The sequence below is a fragment of the Myxocyprinus asiaticus genome, chromosome 29, assembly GCF_019703515.2.
Source record: "Myxocyprinus asiaticus isolate MX2 ecotype Aquarium Trade chromosome 29, UBuf_Myxa_2, whole genome shotgun sequence".
NCBI classification, from domain to species: Eukaryota; Metazoa; Chordata; class Actinopteri; order Cypriniformes; family Catostomidae; genus Myxocyprinus; species Myxocyprinus asiaticus.
This window is the reverse complement of record NC_059372.1, coordinates 26,929,212-26,948,037: the sequence shown is the minus strand read 5'-3', so window position 1 is coordinate 26,948,037 and position 18,826 is coordinate 26,929,212. Positions and strand designations below refer to the sequence as shown.

The 18,826-nt window shown below is 37.4% G+C and overlaps 3 protein-coding genes and 1 pseudogene across 4 annotated transcripts; 3 read left to right on the top strand and 1 right to left on the bottom strand.

The window, feature by feature from the left end:
• The first annotated feature begins 319 nt into the window (after window positions 1–319).
• On the top strand, window positions 320–3,181 carry LOC127420163 (monoacylglycerol lipase ABHD6-like; annotated as a pseudogene).
• A 1,026-nt stretch (window positions 3,182–4,207) lies between these two features.
• Window positions 4,208–12,689, top strand: LOC127420165 (BTB/POZ domain-containing protein KCTD6). The gene is made up of 3 exons (XM_051662216.1): window positions 4,208–4,340; window positions 4,849–4,936; window positions 11,988–12,689. Exons 2-3 carry the CDS (start codon window positions 4,910–4,912, stop codon window positions 12,672–12,674), a joined length of 714 nt encoding a protein of 237 aa, XP_051518176.1. The 5' UTR covers window positions 4,208–4,340; window positions 4,849–4,909; the 3' UTR covers window positions 12,675–12,689.
• Window positions 12,690–13,581: 892 nt separating this feature from the next.
• Window positions 13,582–14,522, top strand: LOC127420166 (small integral membrane protein 4-like). The gene is made up of 2 exons (XM_051662217.1): window positions 13,582–13,764; window positions 14,112–14,522. The coding sequence occupies exons 1-2, from the start codon at window positions 13,611–13,613 to the stop codon at window positions 14,201–14,203; spliced, it is 246 nt and encodes an 81-aa protein (XP_051518177.1). The 5' UTR covers window positions 13,582–13,610; the 3' UTR covers window positions 14,204–14,522.
• Window positions 14,523–14,677: 155 nt separating this feature from the next.
• On the bottom strand, window positions 14,678–18,515 carry LOC127420164 (mimecan-like). Of its 2 annotated transcripts, XM_051662214.1 has the most exons (6): window positions 18,264–18,515; window positions 17,751–17,835; window positions 17,475–17,639; window positions 16,307–16,509; window positions 16,110–16,202; window positions 14,678–16,002 (listed from the first exon to the last, which is right to left on the bottom strand). In XM_051662214.1, the coding sequence occupies exons 1-6, from the start codon at window positions 18,429–18,431 to the stop codon at window positions 15,832–15,834; spliced, it is 885 nt and encodes a 294-aa protein (XP_051518174.1). In that variant the 5' UTR covers window positions 18,432–18,515; the 3' UTR covers window positions 14,678–15,831. The 2 variants fall into 2 exon arrangements, with proteins under 2 accessions (XP_051518174.1, XP_051518173.1); XM_051662213.1 differs by having other exon boundaries at window positions 17,475–17,835.
• Between the last annotated feature and the right edge of the window lie 311 nt (window positions 18,516–18,826).

Genomic DNA, 18,826 nt, shown 5'->3' with positions numbered 1-18,826 from the left:
TATATGCTATTTGATACTGCTTTTTATTATAACATTGACTTCACTAAATTACATTCATGTTGGAGTAACCTTATGAAGTAGGTTCATTGCTCTTAAATTGTTCCAAAATTATACAAATGGATCTGTTTGTGAAGTAATGAAATGAATCATAAGCCAATTTTAATGATTTAAACTTTTAACCTAAATTGTATCCTAGAGGTTAAGCTGTTTCAATATTTTGGCAAGATATTGCAATGATACATATACTCAAAATTGTAAAATGCTTCTGTGAATGTGGAAAAATATGCATACATATACATTTTATGCAGTGACGGTAAAACGAAGGGATGAAATCATAGAAATGTAAATATTTTAAGCGCATGGTCAGATATCTGGGTTACATATATTGACTAGACACAAACAGATGCTGCCAAACCCTCCCCCACCATTCATTCTCTATTAATCTGACCAATGCATATGGTGACTTACCATAGCAGAACAGCAAAGGCATTTGGGGGTTTTACATCTTTCCCTGACATTTTTAATGCATGAGAGTTTTTTCAGCTCTAGGTAAATACAGAGGGTTGCCATGGATCTGGATATGGTGAATATGTTTGCCATTGCTGCAGGGACTCTTGCTATCCCTCTCCTTCTATTCATGGCCTCCTTCATGCTGTGGCCATCGTCACTCATCAAATTATATTACTGGTAAATACCACTTTAAGATACTATATAAATACTAGCTACGATAGTTTATTATCATATATAAATATCAATCTTTAGAATAATGTATGAATCTTTAATTTATATAAACAAATAGGCATACAACATTTTATAACTATACACATTTTTGTCTATTATGCAGTTGTTGTTTTTTTTACCAATAGGTTTACAATACAAATGCCTACCAAATGATATGAATGAACTTTTTTCTGTGTCATAATTTTGACCTATTAACACACCTGTGTTTTGGAGGTACTGGAGGCGAACACTGGGTCTACAGGTGCGCTATGCAGACTGTGGGGGTTATCGCTTCTGTTACTCATACCGGGGAAAACCAGGCCTCAGGCCCTCTATACTCATGCTGCATGGCTTCTCTGCTCACAAGGACACGTGGCTCCCGATGGTGAAGGTATAGTATGCTTACAGGGCTTCGGTATAAGCATGGGAGATGGGGAACCCTTCTGGTGTTGACTGAAATGGAATGGATTGACAAGCAAACTGGAAATCTTTTTTTTTTTTTCTTTTTTTATCTTTGCTTGTTTTGTTTTGATATTGTTGTTTTTTGTTTTGTTTAGTTTTGTTTTTAACTCAAAGGTGGGTGAATGTCATTCCCCTAGCATCTATTAACCCCTAGGTATATTGAGGAAAAATACAGTGGATGTTGTTCCTTATTACAGCATTTCAAAACACAGGGTTTGTGTCTTGATTCTAAACAGTACCTTCCCAAACATCTCCACCTGCTATGTGTTGACATGCCAGGACATGAGGGTACAACACGTACCAACACAGATGACTATTCAATCCAGGGCCAGGCCAAGAGAATACAACAGGTAATGGCTGGCTGGATATATTACATATTTCCAAAAAAAAAAAGAAAAAAATACTTCTTAGACTTGAAATGACACTATTATTTTTGAAAAGCATCTTACATGTATGTATTGGTAACTGTAGCAAAGGTTCGTATTTGGATCAAAGGAGGAAGAGGGAGCCGGTTTTCACAGTCCATGAGATTTAGAGTTTTATTAACAAAATAATAGAAAATCGCTTTGCAGCTTCGCACTCAAAACCAAAAGTCTGCTTTGCAGCATAAAAGATAAGACAGGTCCACTTTTCAGCACAACACTCTGGTAGCAGGCACATGGTCTCTGGTCTCTCTCTCTCTCTCTCTCTCTCTCCATCCTGGACCCGTTTTTATCTCCCCCGTCTCTCACTGTCAATAGAGAAACGGTAACTAGGAGCAATTCGTCTCCTTACCGCTTTCTATCTCCTCAGACAGGCGCTCCACCACATCCTCACCTCCATACTAACCTTTGTGAAATGCTAATAATTTTTAAACCACTTTCTTTTAGTTTGTAGAGGCCATTAAACTTAACCGAAACCCTTCCATCTGGTGGGCACTTCAATGGGTGGGACAGTAGCAGAAGCGTGCATACAGCCTGCTATCCTTCAGATCTTTGCAGTATCACCCTAATCTGTCCAGCCGGTCAGTCAAAATATTTTGTCATTGAATTAACTTGAATCTTGCAAAATATTGGGCAAGTGGAAAATATAACAGTTACTCCCTAAAGTCTTTCCTGTATATTTTGTGAAGGTCTGAAGAACCAAAACGAGAGCAAATTTGACAGTCAGATGCATGATGTGCAGAACAGCCAGTACAGGATGAACATTCCACTTATTCCATCCACCCCAGAGGAGATGGAGGAAATGCTGAAACTCTGCTCTCAAGTGCGCTTCAGAGTACCTCAACAGGTGAGAGACACATAGTACTCAGTGTTCAGTAACCCAGGGCACTATATTTTAGACCCAGCTTCACACAGTGTGAGTGACAGTTACATTTGATTCCAGATTATTCAAGGACTGGTTGATGTACAGATTCCACACAATGACTTTTATCATGAGGGTCAGCATACTTGCTGAAATTATATTATTACACTTTGCTTAACAATAAAATATTACAAAGTGATGTAAAATTGTTTGACTTTCTGTTGTTTTGCATAATTGTATTTACTTTGCCTAAGTAACTTCTCTCTGAACGTCACCATAGTGTTTATGGAAATTATGAGAGAACACTCTAGATATGCCTTACATGAGCATATACAGCAAATAACTACGCCTTTGCAAATCATCTGGGGCAAACAGGACCAGGTAGGCTATGCATCGAAAGCATGCATATCTATAACCTATAAAGAGATTACCCACACATGAATACAGTTCTCAGATACATAAATTCATACATATTCCTGTCTTTATCGTCAGGTAGTGGATGTGTCTGGAGCAGCTTTGCTTGCGGAGGCTCTTCCAGGCTGTCGTGTTGATTTACTGGAGAACTGTGGCCATTCTGTGGTTATGGAGCGACCACGTCAGACAGCCAAATTTATTTTAGATTTCATCATCTCACAGCAGAGCACAGTGAGTGCAAGCACCAAGAAGAAATCCTGAGATGTCTATTGAGCTGTATATTGCGTGATATTTGTCTTTAAAGCACTAGTCTTAAAGTCATGATAGTCTACACACAGAGCAACATTGCTTTTTGTTTCCTAGTTATTATCAGAATCAGCTTTATTGCCAAGTATGCTTACACATACAAGGAATTTGTATTGGTGACAGGATCTTCCAGTGTACAACAATACAAAAACAGCAGCAAGACAGAGATAATAAAACAAAAATAATAATTATACACATACGTACAGTCACACACACATATATACATACACACATACACATGGGTAGTGCAAATCTAATACAATCTGTTATGTACAGTGCAAATACAAATCTGTTATGTACAGTGCAAGTGTTTTTTTGTTTAGTTTTTTCCCAGAGGAATGAATAAATATGATTCATTATTTAGTTAAAATACATTAAACAAGGTTGCACTATAATATGTATACAACAATATATGTCAGACTTCTCATATTAGAAAAACAATATTCATCAGCAATGATTTTGCAGCATGCATGCAAACATCTTAATGATCAATTACAAAAACTGATCACCCTAACAAAACATTATTGTGGTGAGTGATGGTTTCAGATGGTAATACCATGGTACTTTTATAAATACCAAAGTACTGAATATATATTCATTTACCATGGTATTTACTTGGTACTCCAAGCAACTTCAAAAAATAAAAAATAAATAAATAAATATATAAATAAATAATCATAATAATAATAATAATAATAAAATACCATGGTAAAACCATGGAAAATGTCCACAACATTGTCATGGTACGTGTCTACAAAACCAAGGTATTACTACTGTACCATGTACAAAAAAACTTTTTGCTGCTTTTTTGTTAGTGCAATTATGCCTTTAAATATCACTTTTATTTGTAGTGATGTGATATTTGTGTAAGGCTACAGCAATTTTGGGTCCCCAGTTGTAAGAGGTGTCCTGTCTCCTGATTTGAAATAAATCATTATTTATGTAGCAGTTATTTTGACTCCCTCTGACATTTGCACAAGCTTCGCCACAAAGCTTAGCTGTTCTTTTGCACAGATGTGCTGTTTTTTATGTATGGTAGTGTAAATCACGTGATAGTGGGGCTCCTGTGTGTTCTCGGCTCTGATCAGCTAACAGTCTGTCTGCTGCACAGCATCATCAAACCTGACGACACAGACAAACAGCACTAAAGATCGGTAGGGATGTGGTTATCTCGTATCTTTTTTACCAGAAAATGCGCATATTTTATTCATAATAGTTATTTATTTCATTAGTAGTTAGCAGGTAGCTAGCTGCACATTATAGCTTGGTGGTAGCTGGCTAGCAAGTGTAACTAGAGAAGACCTTCAACTAAATAAAACGTGCCAATGCTTTTAATGCTAGATTTAATCATGTACAAACGTGGGACGTTTTTAACGTATTTCAGGGTTAACGGCAAGTAATAACGGATCAGAAATCCTATTTATTATTTCACCTGCTTTACCAAAACGGCTAACATGCTACTGGGTATCAAATTCATTTGGATTGTTTGCAAACATTAATGCATCTTACATTCATTTCATTATATGCTTGTGATACGATTCCTTATTATTAAGCTTCATTACAGTTTCCGCTGTGTTTAAAACTTAATATGTTTGTCTGATTGCAGATAAATTACACTTAAGTTCCCTAAATGAATGAGTAATTTTTTGCCTTCTTTTGCAGGTCTCATCCAATATAATATTTGAACTTCTGTAGATCAGACCAGTCTATCTATCCTTATCAAATGGATAATGGGGACTGGGGGCATAGGGTATGTATGTGGAAGCAACCTAATTGTTACCAAGTGTTTATTAGAATCTTTATGCAACTCATTTGTATATTTACTTAAAAGTGAAGTGTGGAATAAACATAAATATTGAAATAAATAGATGCTAAAAGGATAGTTCATCCAAAAAATTAAACTTTTCTCATTATTTACTCCAGAAAATCTTTCTTCTGCTGGATGCAAATGAAGAATTTTAGAAGAATATTTTAACTCTGTAGGTCAATACAATGCAAGTGTATGGTGGGTGGCCAGAACTTGAAGGTCCATAAAGAATATAAAGGCTACATAAAGGAATCCATAAGACTCCAGTGGTTAAATCCATATATCCAGAAGCAATATTATAGGTATGAGTAAGAAAATGATAGAAAAGTACTTTTTTACTATAAATTTCCACTTTCACATTCTTTTGTTTTTGGCAATTCACATTCTTCGTGCATATCGCCACCTACAGGGCAGGGAGGAGAATTTATAGTAAAAAAGGACTAAGGCCGTGTGTCCACCAAAGCATTTTTTCCTGAGGCCAGTGTATTTTTTTTAATTGCTTGCAATGGGAGTGCTGTGTATTTAAAAAAGCCAGCAGCATGACGAGGTGCTGAGCGTCTGTTCCACGCTGAGCGCTGCATGCTTGGCATTTCTTTTTCTGGTTGCTGAGAGTTGAAAAATGTTCAACTTTGGGTAAAACGCAGCGCTCATCACAGTCACTTTTTACCCAGCCGTCCAATCACAGTGGAGGAGGGGCGTGACAAATACCACACTGACCAACATTCACATCCTACTTGTACAATGACTGAACCACAATGGAGAAGTTTGCTGGTCTCTTGAGTATTCATTTCTGGACAGATGACATTCCCGGACTACCACAATATTAATATGAAAAATAATTCTTTAGCCTTCCCTTCATCCAGAGCAAGTACTCTTCCTTGTGCTGACATTTTTACATTCAGTGCTTGATAACACAAACTATCTGCGAAATTAGGTACTTGCAACACATTAATTCCGTGGATATTCTGTATCATATCAACCAAAGCGTCTCAGCTGAAAAAACACTGCAATTCTAAAGCGCTTTCAAGTGCTCCCAGCTGGGCATTTCCAGAAGAGCGCCTGGCATTTTCAGCTGGCAAAAAACACTTTGGTGGACACACGGCCTTAGGGTGGCAACACCCCCATTCAGCACAGTTGAGCTCTCACCACATTTTTAAAAGATGCACTCAAAGTGGGCGTGATCAGCAGCGGAGTGAGGGGAGAAGGGGGAGTGAACCCAACAACTGTCTGATCCAGTCACTCAGCTTTATTTTAATAATGCAGTTAACAGCATCAAAGATTCTCACAATTGCTTGTAACAGAATGCACAAATAAATTCGACACTGTTTTGTAAGCTCAGAATACATTACTGCCACTGAGTACAGCTGAGATATTCTTCTAAAAATCTAAATTAGTAAATGATGAGAGAATTTAAAATTTGGGTAAACTATCCACAATAGTCCCATGATGCTTTGCGGTCGATGTGGGCGGAACTTCCGGTGAAGCGTAAACAATCATTATGTTATGTCCTAACACAGCATTGAAAATGACAGAAACTTGAGAACAAATGATCACATAATTATAGCAAGGTGATATTGTTCTTGCCCACCTATCTGTTAATTATTACGGGTTTGAGGATGATGGCCAAATATCGCAAATAGAAGCATTTTAATTATTTTGTTGAGTCTTTATCCATCGATGGAAGAACCTGAGCAGACTAACCTGAAGAGTTTGTTGTAGGGAGATTATGTACTTACTGCAGATACAGGGGAGGTCCAGACAGCAGGATGCTCGTGTATTACAGGACTCAGGCGATGATACTGTCATGCTGCTGTTTTTCGGATAAAATACAATTATTTAGCGGGAGATGAATGTGTAAGCTCAATCTAGCTTTATAATTGTTAGTTTACATACATAATCTCCGTATCTAAATGCTATAAACTACTTGAAATGTTTTAGTGTTGACTGAACAACTGATCCTGTTGATAGATTGAATTTATTGTTCTTGTATTGGAAATAATGATGGCTTATTAGCCACACAATAAACTGTACTGTACAAACAGAACTACATGCAATACAAGTAAACATATTTATTTGGACATACATTATAAACATTGTACATAAACGTTCAATGTTCTCTGTAAAGCAACATAAAACAGTATGTATTATTCAAAGCAGTGTACAAATAAATTTAACTGATACTGAATTCATACTCACACTGTTTTCCAAATCACCTTTTCCCCTTAAGGGAAGACATGCACATTCAGTAAAGACACTCAAAAGAAAGTGAATTGCAGGCAGGAAAAATGCAGGAAAGAGGAAAATCATAATTCAATTAATTTCAAACGTGATAAAACATCTCACTACTGTACATGTCTCATATAATAATTATGGTCTTCCACAGTAGAATTTATCCATTTAGTATCACAGCATGAAAACTGTTGAAAACATAATCTCTACTCACAGACAGTTCAGTAAAAACACTGTTCCTTTTATACTCAGTAAAACACGTTCAAAACACGTGAACCATTCACAAAGGCCAACGTTGAATAGAAATGAACAAACTCTCAAAATGTCTAATGAATTTTCAGCACATGTACACACACCTGTTAGAACAATAATGCTATCGTTTATATGTAATTCATTGCACTCCGATTCTTGACGTCTATCATAGCCGGACCATAACAGTGATAATAAACTCAGTAAAAAAGGGCGCTGTATTTTAAAGATAATTTTGTAAAAATCCAAATAACTTTACAGATCTTTATTGTAAAGGGTTTAAACAATGTTTTCCATGCTTGTTCAATGAACCATAAACAATGAATGAACATGCACCTGTGGAATGGTCGTTAAGACACTAACAGCTTACAGACGGTAGGCAATTAAGGTCACAGTTATAAAAACTTAGGACAATAGAGACCTTTCTACTGACTCTGAAAAACACCAAAAGAAAGATGCCCAGGGTCCCTGCTCATCTGCATGAACGTGCCTTAGGTATGCTGCATGGAGGCATGAGGACTGCAGATGTGGCCAGGGCAATAAATTGCAATGTCCATACTGTGAGACGCCTAAGACAGTGCTACAGTGAGACAGGAAGGACAGCTGATCATCCTCGCAGTGACAGACCACTTGTAACAACACCTGTACAGGATCGGTACATCCGAATATCACACTTGCGGGACAGGTACAGGATGGCAACAACAACTGCCCGAGTTACACCAGGAATGCACAATCCCTCCATCAGTGCTCAGACTGTCCGCAATAGGCTGAGAGAGGCTGGACTGAGGGCTTGTAGGCCTGTTGTAAGGCAGGTCCTTACCAGACATCACCGGTAACAAAGTCGCCTATGGGCACAAACCCACCTTCGCTGGACCAGACAGGACTGGCAAAAAGTGCTCTTCACTGATGAGTCACGGTTTTGTCTCAACAGGGGTGATGGTCAGGCTCGCGTTTATCGTCGAAGGAATGAGTGTTACACCGAGGCCTGTACTCTGGAGCAGGATCGATTTGGAGGTGGAGGGTCCATCATGGTCTGGGGCAGTGTGTCACAGCATCATCGGACTGAGCTTGTTGTCATTGCAGGCAATCTCAACGCTGTGCGTTACAGGAAAGACATCCTCCTCCCTCATGTGGTACCCTTCCTGCAGGCTCATCCTGACATGACCCTCCAGCATGACAATGCCACCAGCCACACTGCTCATTCTGTGTGTGATTTCATGCAAGACAGGAATGTCAGTGTTCTGCCATGGCCAGCGAAGAGCCCGGATCTCAATCCCATTGAGCACGTCTGGGACCTGTTGGATCGGAGGATGAGGGCTAGGGTCATTCCCCCCAGAAATGTCCGGGAACTTGCAAGTGCCTTGGTTGAAGAGTGGGGTAACATCTCACAGCAAGAACTGGCAAATCTGGTGCAGTCCATGAGGAGGAGATGCACTGCAGTACTTAATGCAGCTGGTGGCCACACCAGATACTGACTGTTACTTTTGATTTTGACCCCCTCTTTGTTCAGGGACACAATATTCCATTTCTGTTAGTCACATGTCTGTGAAACTTTTTCAGTTTATGTCTTAGTTGTTGAATATTTTTATGTTCATACAAATATTTACACATGTTAAGTTTGCTGAAAATAAAAGCAGTTAAGTGAGAGGACGTTTCTTTTTTTGCTGAGTTTATAAGTAATCCTTCTGTTGACTTCTTGCCAATTAAGTGAAAAGAGCACAAAAACAAATTATTCCAAGCTTTTTCAAACAGATGTTCCTAAATCAATTCTTCTGTAGGCAGCCGATGGAAGAAGCAGCATCTGGGACTGGAGCGCTTTGAGAGTGGTTTCTGATAATAACATTGCTGTTTTAGATAAATCTTTAGTTTTGCTTGATTATTACAAAATCATTAACTGCACACATTGTCTGGGAAATTTCAGACAACTTACAACACTTAAAAAGCAAGAATTTAACAGCATGACACGCAAGCAGTGACTGGCTAAACGCCACAAAATGCCAACAAATCGCACTTCCGTTAGCCAGCCGGAAATTCCGCCAACCTAGCGAAATACAATGGACTCGCTGAGAATATTGTGGATAGCTTTAAAATACTTGTTTCCCAACTTAATATGCAGAGACAGCTGTAAACAAAATATTATATAAAAACATAATGCACTTTAACACATTTTAAAGGGGTCATGACATGCCGTTTTTATTATTTTAATCTGTTGCTCAAGGGTTACTTATAAGTAAACATTTTTGCACAAAAAACAGTCATATATTTGTAGAAGAATTACCAATTTTCACCCTCATTCTGACGCTCGGTTTTGGTGCTGCTTCTCCTTTAAGACTTGACAGTATACGCCCACTGTTATGATTGGCTCTCTGCTCTTGACTGACCTGTTCTATTCTTGCAATTTCACCACTGTTGGGCGGGCTACGGAAGTGATAAAGTAAAATAGGCATTGATGTGTGTTGTTGTGAAGGTGGTCAGATGCAAATGTCTACCACAGTGTGACAGCACGATGTGGAGGAAGTAGAGAACAAGTCGTTTTGGCAGCTTGGTTTCAACAAAGGCTCTTTTTGCAGTGAGGAGAAAGTTTTGAGTTCTGAAAATTACTGTATGTTTTTATAACACAATGACCTCTTATATGTCAAAGGATTAAGGAAAATTTGATTCCTCATGTCATGACCCCTTTAAATGTCACGCTTCTCCTTTAAAGGAATAGTTCACACAAAATGATAATACTCTCATTATTTACTCACCCTCATGCTGTTTAAAACTCATATGGCTTTCTTCTGCAGAACACAAATGAAGATATTTTGATGGAGATATGAGGTGTTTTGTCCATACAATGCAAGTCATTGGGGCCCAACACTTTCAAGCTCCAAAAGGGACATAAAGGTAATCCATACGACTCCGGTGGTTTAATCCATGTTTTCTGAAGAAGTAGGATCGGTTTTGGGTGAGAAACAGAATGTGAAAATGTAACTATAAATCTTGACGTCAGCAGTCTTCCTTTGCGCAATCATGATTTGAAGATTGATTACACTTCCTTGCGCTTGATGCATGCATAAAGGGTAAAACATGGATTAAACCAATCGAGTTGTATGGATTACCTTTATGCTGCCTTTATGTACTTCTGGATTTTGGAAGTGTTGGTTCCCATTTGGAATAAACTAGGCATGTAACGATACACAAATTTCACGATACGATACGAGCATCCACAAATGTTTTGCTCAAATTTATTCAAGGATTCGACATAAATGTCTTTTAAATCATGAATGCCACAAAAGTGTCAACATAAAGCAGAGCTCTAAGTAACTTAAAAAACAGCACTGCATTTATTTTGTTTGCTTGTTGGAAAAAAAAAACTAATATGAACTCACAGTTTTCATATTTTTCTTGAGAAAATACGTTTGTCTACACTACAACGCTAGTCATTTATATTTGTATAGCACTTTTCACAATACACATAGTTTCAAAACAGCTTTCTAGAAAACCGTGCCTTGTTGTCTGAAAGCCCTGTGAACAAGCTGAAGTGACTGTAGCCAGGAAAAAAACTCCTTTCAATGTTATTTAGTGGTTAAAAAAAAAAAAAAACTGGAGTGGAACCTGACCACTGGTTCTACGATATATATACATAATCCAATATTATTTAGCGGCTTGAGCAAAAACTGATCGGTACATGTAATTTTTTTGCCTTCTTCCTCGTTTCACTTTGCATGTAAACTTTACCGCCATTATTACAGACTTATAACGTGTGCAAGAGTTGTTCTCAAAGCTGTTTACATTTAGAATTTAAAAGCAGATAATTATAAGTCTCATGTAATTGCGGGTTTCTTACGTTGTTGGTTTTTTTGAATAAGCTGTTTTTTGATAGTTATGACTCATAACTTATGATCATCTTGTTGTGCATGTCACGCTCAGTGTCGGCTGGGAGAGGCGGCTGTTAAACTTACTGCTGCTGTTTCTGCCTCACAAATCCACCAATTTGTGTGGTGATGTCGGTGTAAATAAAACGACATGTTTGATGTACTGTAGCACCAGGACATGACACTGTTGTTTGGCAAATTTAACAAGCTGTACCTCTACAGTACAGTCTACTTGACATTTGCCATCGATCTTCTCGCCTATGTACTGTAAGTGTGTTATTCGGTTTTCCTGTGAGCGCTCAGTGCTGCCTCTCCGGGGAGGAGACTGTTCCGCAGCTCTCAAAATTGTGCTGCCTGGTTTTAATTACACTATAATGTGTTTATGTATCGTACAATACATATGGTATTGTATAGTGCGCATCGTATCGTATGACACAATACGATACAATATTTTTTTACACCCCTAATGTTAACACATCATATCGCCATCAAAATATCTTTGTTTGTGTTCCGAAGAATAAAGTCATACAAGTTTGAGATGGCATAAGGGTAAGTAAATGATTTTTGGGTGAACTATTCCTTTAAGTATTTTACAATATTATGTGTATGTTTGGATGTTAAGATAACATGATCTTTCTGTTTTTGTCCATCTTCTTTAGTTGGCTCACCTAGTCACCTTAAATATTGGAGGTCACCTCTACACCACCTCTGTCTCCACTCTACAACGTTACCCAGATTCCATGCTGGGGGCCATGTTCCGTGGCGACTTCCCCACCACACGGGATGCTCAGGGCAACTACTTCATCGATCGGGACGGGACGCTTTTCCGCTATATATTAAACTTCTTACGCACATCCGAGCTCACTCTTCCTGTTGACTTCATGGAGATGGACCTTCTGCGTAAAGAAGCTGACTTCTATCAGATTGAGCCATTAATCCATTGCCTCAATGACCCAAAGCCTCTCTACCCACTGGACACCTTTGAACAGGTGGTGGAGTTGTCTAGCACCCGCAAGCTCTCTAAGTACTCAAACCCTGTAGCAGTTATTATTACGCAACTAACCATAACCACCAAGGTCCACTCACTGCTCGAGGGAATATCCAACAACTTCACCAAATGGAACAAACACATGATGGACACCAGAGACTGTCAGGTGTCTTTCACCTTTGGACCGTGTGACCACCATCAAGAGGTGTCTCTAAGGGTCCACCTCATGGACTACATCACTAAACAGGGATTCACAATTCGGAACACACGAGTGCACCACATGAGTGAGCGTGCCAATGAGAACACAGTTGAGCATCATTGGACTTTCTGCAGGCTAGCTTATAAAGTAGAGGATTGACCAATTCACACCAATGTGTGCTGTGAAACTACCATTTTAAATGTGGTCGTTGCTGTTTCCAGTGCTATGTTTTAATCTGTATAAATTACACTGTCAGTTGGAACCGATCTAATTTATGATGAGAAAAGGAAAAGGGAATTAAAAATAAAGGATTGCATCATGTAATGCAGAATATTTATTAAATCTAACATGCATCATGATTATGAACACATTTGCAATACATATACAGAGGATACACAAGCAACTTGCAGTAAAGTATTCAGCACCTTTACCACAATTGTGAAGAAAAATTAGAATCACCAGAAATTGATACAGGTATTCATTCCATCAGGTCAGAATTCTGTCCAACATTGTGCACCATCTGCAACATTCATATGATAGTCTGTATGTATTTCTAACACATTCTTTAAGTATTAAATGTCAACATGCTGTGTAAATGGAAATGAATGTCACAGATTTATTGAATCATCATACAAAAAATAATATATGAACAGTTATATAATCAACAATAGCAAGTGGTCATATTATGGTAAGTCTTCACTGCATATAACTGAATGTCTAAATCATAGAGAGTCCCATTTCATCTCAGAAATGAAATGTTTTAAATCAAAGAGGTGTGGTGGTCTTCATGGTACTTCGTATTGTTTGTCTTTTGCCAACTAGGCATCAGAAAAGCAAAAGTCTTATAGTATTTGAGCACCCATAGAAATTCCCTCTCTCTTGTCAGATTTGGTAGAGTCCTGTCAGCGGACCAATAAGAGCACACCATCAATGACGTTTACACCGCCATATTTTCCTGTTCTGCGCAACATGTAATAGATCAGCGTTGAAGGGCATAATGTTCTAATGTTGTGTAGAGCTCATTTCCATTAGTTACAATTATTGTGAGTACATTGTATAGGAGGCTATGTGGGAATAGCCTTTTAAAAGAGAAAGATGTTTAGAAAAAGTCGGAACCTAAAATATATATTAAGTCTTGTACCTGGAAAAAGACAATTTGGGACATACAGATTTTTGCCCTTGTTCTTTTGTATTGGAGGGGTCATGGAGTGGATCATGATTAACGTGAGGATAGGAAGAGAAACATTTTGTAAGTATGAGAAGTCGAATAATTACGTAAATGTACACACCCCCTCTCTTTTAATTGTTTCTGTGCATCATTCTGCGTTCTCATTGCGCAGTGTGGTCACTTATTAACTGCGCAGATTTGATTTTGTATTTATCCAGACACTGTAGTTACTGAACCATGATTTACTTATTAAAATCTGTGAAATATATATATGCATGCCATCCCTATTTTATTTAAAATGTGTATCATCAATCTTTATTTTATAGATTACTGCTCTTAAACCCTGGTTAACATAGATTTATGTGTACAGTATTCAGAAATCCGTATTTGTTTTATGAATAAATAGTTATTGATGCCTGGCTCCACAGATGACGTCTACAGAAGAAAGCAATCGGAGAGGGAATATCAACAGAAAATTGACAAGGGCTTGACTGTCCTTACTGAGTCTGAAACCAAATGACAACAAGGGACATAATCAGAAAACACTGGAAAAGATGAAGAGACTGACTCAAATACCCATTTGAGACCTGCTGTTGTGGTCAAATTATGAGTAACATTTATATTTATTCTAATATTAATGTTGTTATACAAACACACTTGTAATTCTGTAAAATGGTGATACTGGAAAATTATACATCAATTCCAAGGCATTTCTGAAATGGACTGCATCATAATTGGAGCAGATGAATAGGGACTGTGAATGCATGTATTCATAAAGAAAGTGCCAGCTTTCCTATTCTCTAAATGAGATTGGCAATAAAAATGACTGTTTGTCTGTTCTTCTAAATTGTCTGTTATTCTAAATAATACATATATATTTTTCTAAAATGTTGGAAAAGGTCAGTTATAGTGCATACCAATTGTGCATGAGTTAAGAAGCTATTGCACTAAAATAAAAATCTTAAGAGAAAGAAATCTATTAAGGTACCTAAAATCAGAAAGACTGCAGCAAAAGTCTGTTTGTCCAAGATGTATTTATTTACCAACAAAGGATTTCAATAATACTTGCATTGAATGTCTTTTTTCCAACTTTTTAGACATCTTCTGCTTCATGGTTTTACTGCAGTCCTTTTCTGCATCTTTACTTTTAGTAATATTTTTTAAAGGTATAGTTCACCCAAAAATGACAATTCTCTAATTTACTCACCCTCATGCCATCCATATGACTTACTTTCTTCTGCTGAACACAAATAAAGATTTTTAGAATAATATTTCAGCTCTGTTGGTCCATACAATGCAAGTGAATGGTGGCCAGAATTTTGAAGCTCCAAAAAGCACACAAAGGCAGCATAAAAGTTATCCATAAGACTCCAGTGGTTTAATCCATGTCTTCCTAAAATATATATAAAATTGTGGGTGAGAGCAGACCAAAATATAACTCCTATTTCACTGTACATCTTTCCATTGCAGTCTCTTCACACAAGCTTGATTACACTTCCTAGTGCTTGACGCATGTGCAAAGCACTAGATGACGCTATAGGAAGAGTAATTGAGCTTGAAATCATGATCAATAAAGAGCCTGTGGATGTCAGGATTTATAGTGCAAAAGGAGTTACATTTTGGTCTGTTCTTACCCAAAAACGATTGGATTTCTCCAGAAGACATGGATTAAACCACTGGAGCCATATGGATTACTTTTATGCTGCCTTTATATGCTTTTTGGGGCTTCAAATTTCTAGCCATCATTCACTTGCATTGTATGACCTACAGAGCTGAAATATTCTTCTAAAAATCTTAATTTGTGTTCTGCAGAAGAAAGATATACACATCTGGGATGGCTTGAGGATGAGTAAATAATTAGAGAATTTAAATTTTTTGGTGAACTATCCCTTTTAATGAAGCAAAACAAAATGATTACACTGTAGAATAGTAAAGGAAACAGTTGTTATTGCCTATGTCTATTACATATTATTTAAGTAATCTTAAACACTGTCTAAATGGCTGATGCATTCAAAAAAGGCAAACTTTTATATTAAGCTGTTAAAGCTCTGAATGTGCTGTCTAGCACTAAAATAACAGTAAAACATCATAACAGAGGTTGCCAGTTGGACATTGGCTTAAGAAACATTGTCTCCCTATCTTATCAGATCACTTGTAGTGTCCAATCGGTAGAGCTCTCAGACAGATGAAGCTGTTGGAATGGTGGGCCAGCACTATTGGGTTCCCATCAAGCCGAACCTCCAGCATGTTGTATCTAATGTAATGTGTGTCGTTTCCCTTGCAGAAAGTCTCATCTGTGAGTGTTGTTATATTGTTATTCTGAAAAAGATAGGCAAGAGTTGAAAGAGCATTTATACGTATATGGACACGCTGAATACCATAGGAATATGTTTAATAATCTACAATGTAATCAGTGATGAACACACATGTAGATGAACCACACGCAGACTTTCAGGCAGGGGTGGGACAGCCTCCAGCTCATTATCTCCAAGGTAGAGGTATGTCAGCTTGCGGAGTTTCTATTCCCAAAGATGGAAATCCATTGTGACATACAAGACAAGAAACGACAGAACACTAACTTTGTGCAAATCATTTTTGATCTGATTGCTTTAATTAAATTTACCTTGAAAATGTTTGCTTTTATTCCCTTTGTTTTAAGTAGGTTGTGATTGACATTGAGTGACACGAGTTTTGCAGGCAACACTGGCAGTTTGACCAGCTTGTTCTCAGCTAGTGTTAGTTCCTCTAGCTGATTGAGTTTTGAAAAGGCTCCATCCTCTATTTCAGAGATCAGGTTGCCAGACAGGTCAATTTTTCTCAGTGTGGCTGTAAAAACACAATATGGAGACAAATTTACAGATTTGGATTTAACCACCGCACTGCTTCTGAATTTGAAGCTCTTATTAAACTTGATGTGCCGAAAGTCCCCCCTTTTTCCATGAATTGTTTGGAAAGTCTCCCCTTTTGTACCAGTGACTCTAAGGGACCAAAACACTTTTTTGTTTTGCTTGTCTCTGTTTGAGCCTTAAAGGAATTGTTCACCCAAAAATACAAATTATTTCATTATTTACTCACCCTCATGCCATCCCAGATGTGTATGACTTTCTTTCCTCTACAGAACACAAACTAAGATTTTTAGAAAAATATTTCAGCTCTGTAGATGCATTCAGTGCAAGTGAATGGTGGCCAGAACTTTGAAGGTCCAAAAAGCATATAAAGGCAGCATCAAAGTAATCTATATGACTCTAGTGGTTTAATCCATGTCTTCTGAACCGATATGATGTGGGTGAGAAACAGATAAATATTTAAATCCTTTTTTACAATCAATCTCCTTTTTTACTTTCACATTCTTCTCTTTTGTTTTTGGCAATTCACATTCTTTGTGCATGTCGCCACGTACTGGGCAGGGAGGAGAGGTTATAGTAAAAAAAAAGTACTATTATTAAGAAATATTGATCTGTTTCTCACCCACACCTATCATATCGCTTCTGAAGATATGTATTTAACCACTGGTGCTTCAAAATTTTTGTATTCTTGCATTGTGCAGACCTACAGAGCTGAAATATTCTTCTAAAAATCTTCATTTGTGTTCAGCAGAAGAGAGAAAGTCATACACATCTGGGATGGCATGAGGGTGACTAAATGATAAGAGAATTTTCATTTTTGGGTGAACTATCCCTTTAAGTAAAGTTTCACTCAAGTTTGCTTTGATTACATTGATCCAGTTCCAAACATTTCAAAATTGTGTGTATGGTGGCCACACCTAAAAGAGATTTTCTAGTGTTCCTCACCAATATCACCAAAGTCTTTGTTGGTTATTTTCGTGATTTTGTTGAAGCGTGCATAGAGGAAAGCAGTTTCCTTTGGCAGAGGTGGAACTGCTGTCATGTCAGGGGAAATCTCCTCACAATACACTGATCCAGTAAGACACACACACATCAAGCAAGTAGGAAGTTCTGAAAAACAAATAAATAAAATCAACTCAAATGACTGCAAATACAAAAGAAAAAAAGGCACTGTGTCTCTTTTTAAAATACATTTGAATGCAAAACTAAATAAGTAAATACCCTTATTATCTTCATTGTCTGCTCCCAGATTTTGGTCATCTGCATCATCTGTACTATCATAGTCTGGGGTAGGAATTATCTTTTTCTATAGTATAACAGAAGAAGAGATTCACGCAGGACCAGATCATTTTCATTTTGTTTTTATCTCACCATTAACATGTAATTAACTTGCTGACATGCTATTTTGCCTTTGGATAAGGACCTCATATGAATTCCCAATAAATGCAGATAACTTGAACAGAGCTTGTGGTGCTTCTTTCCATTGGCCATAATCCCGTTATGGATTTAACATGTTTTCCATTGCATACATTTCTTAGAATGAGATTTATGATATCTGGCAATCTTATTTTACAAAAATACATATTTCCTTTCTTTTCAATACATATTTCCTTTTCATCAAAACCAAAAACATTAATATGAAAAAGGAAACTCTATTATAATATCAAGCTAAATATTGCAACTAAATCCAAAATATCAGCATTGTCACCCTTAAATCGTAATAGTATACTGTACCTTTCCTCTCTTGACTTCCATGAAAACTGTACTCTCTGAGTCTAATTCTTCATGATCTATTATTTTTGATATTCCTCTGTTTCTAGGAACCAGTTTATCATTTCTTGCCATTTCACAAAACATCCATGGTACAGTCATGAAATAGAGTAAAATCCTCAAATCCAGCATCTTGTGAGGAGAAACGGTTCTTGCCCTGATCACTGTTGTAAGTGCAGTACTTCTAGTGCCTCTGTGCAAACCGAGACCTTTAAAGTGTTTCTCTAGTGACTCCCTGTGAACCATTAAAAACAATTCATGAAACTGGGCTTAACCCACTGTGTGCTGTCTTAAGTTTATTTATGGAACACTGGCCAACATTCCCTCCGAATATAAACTATAACAAAGTTCTACAATAAAGAATCCTCTTTGTGTGCCAATATCATAACAAAGAATCATTCAGTGATTTCAGAATGCAAGTGCTTTGAAATTAAAGTGTAAAGAAACTTGGAAGGATGGAAGGAATACTGTAGATACTGTATATTTTTCATGCTTTTCATGACTAAGCATTAGCTGACAGTAACAAG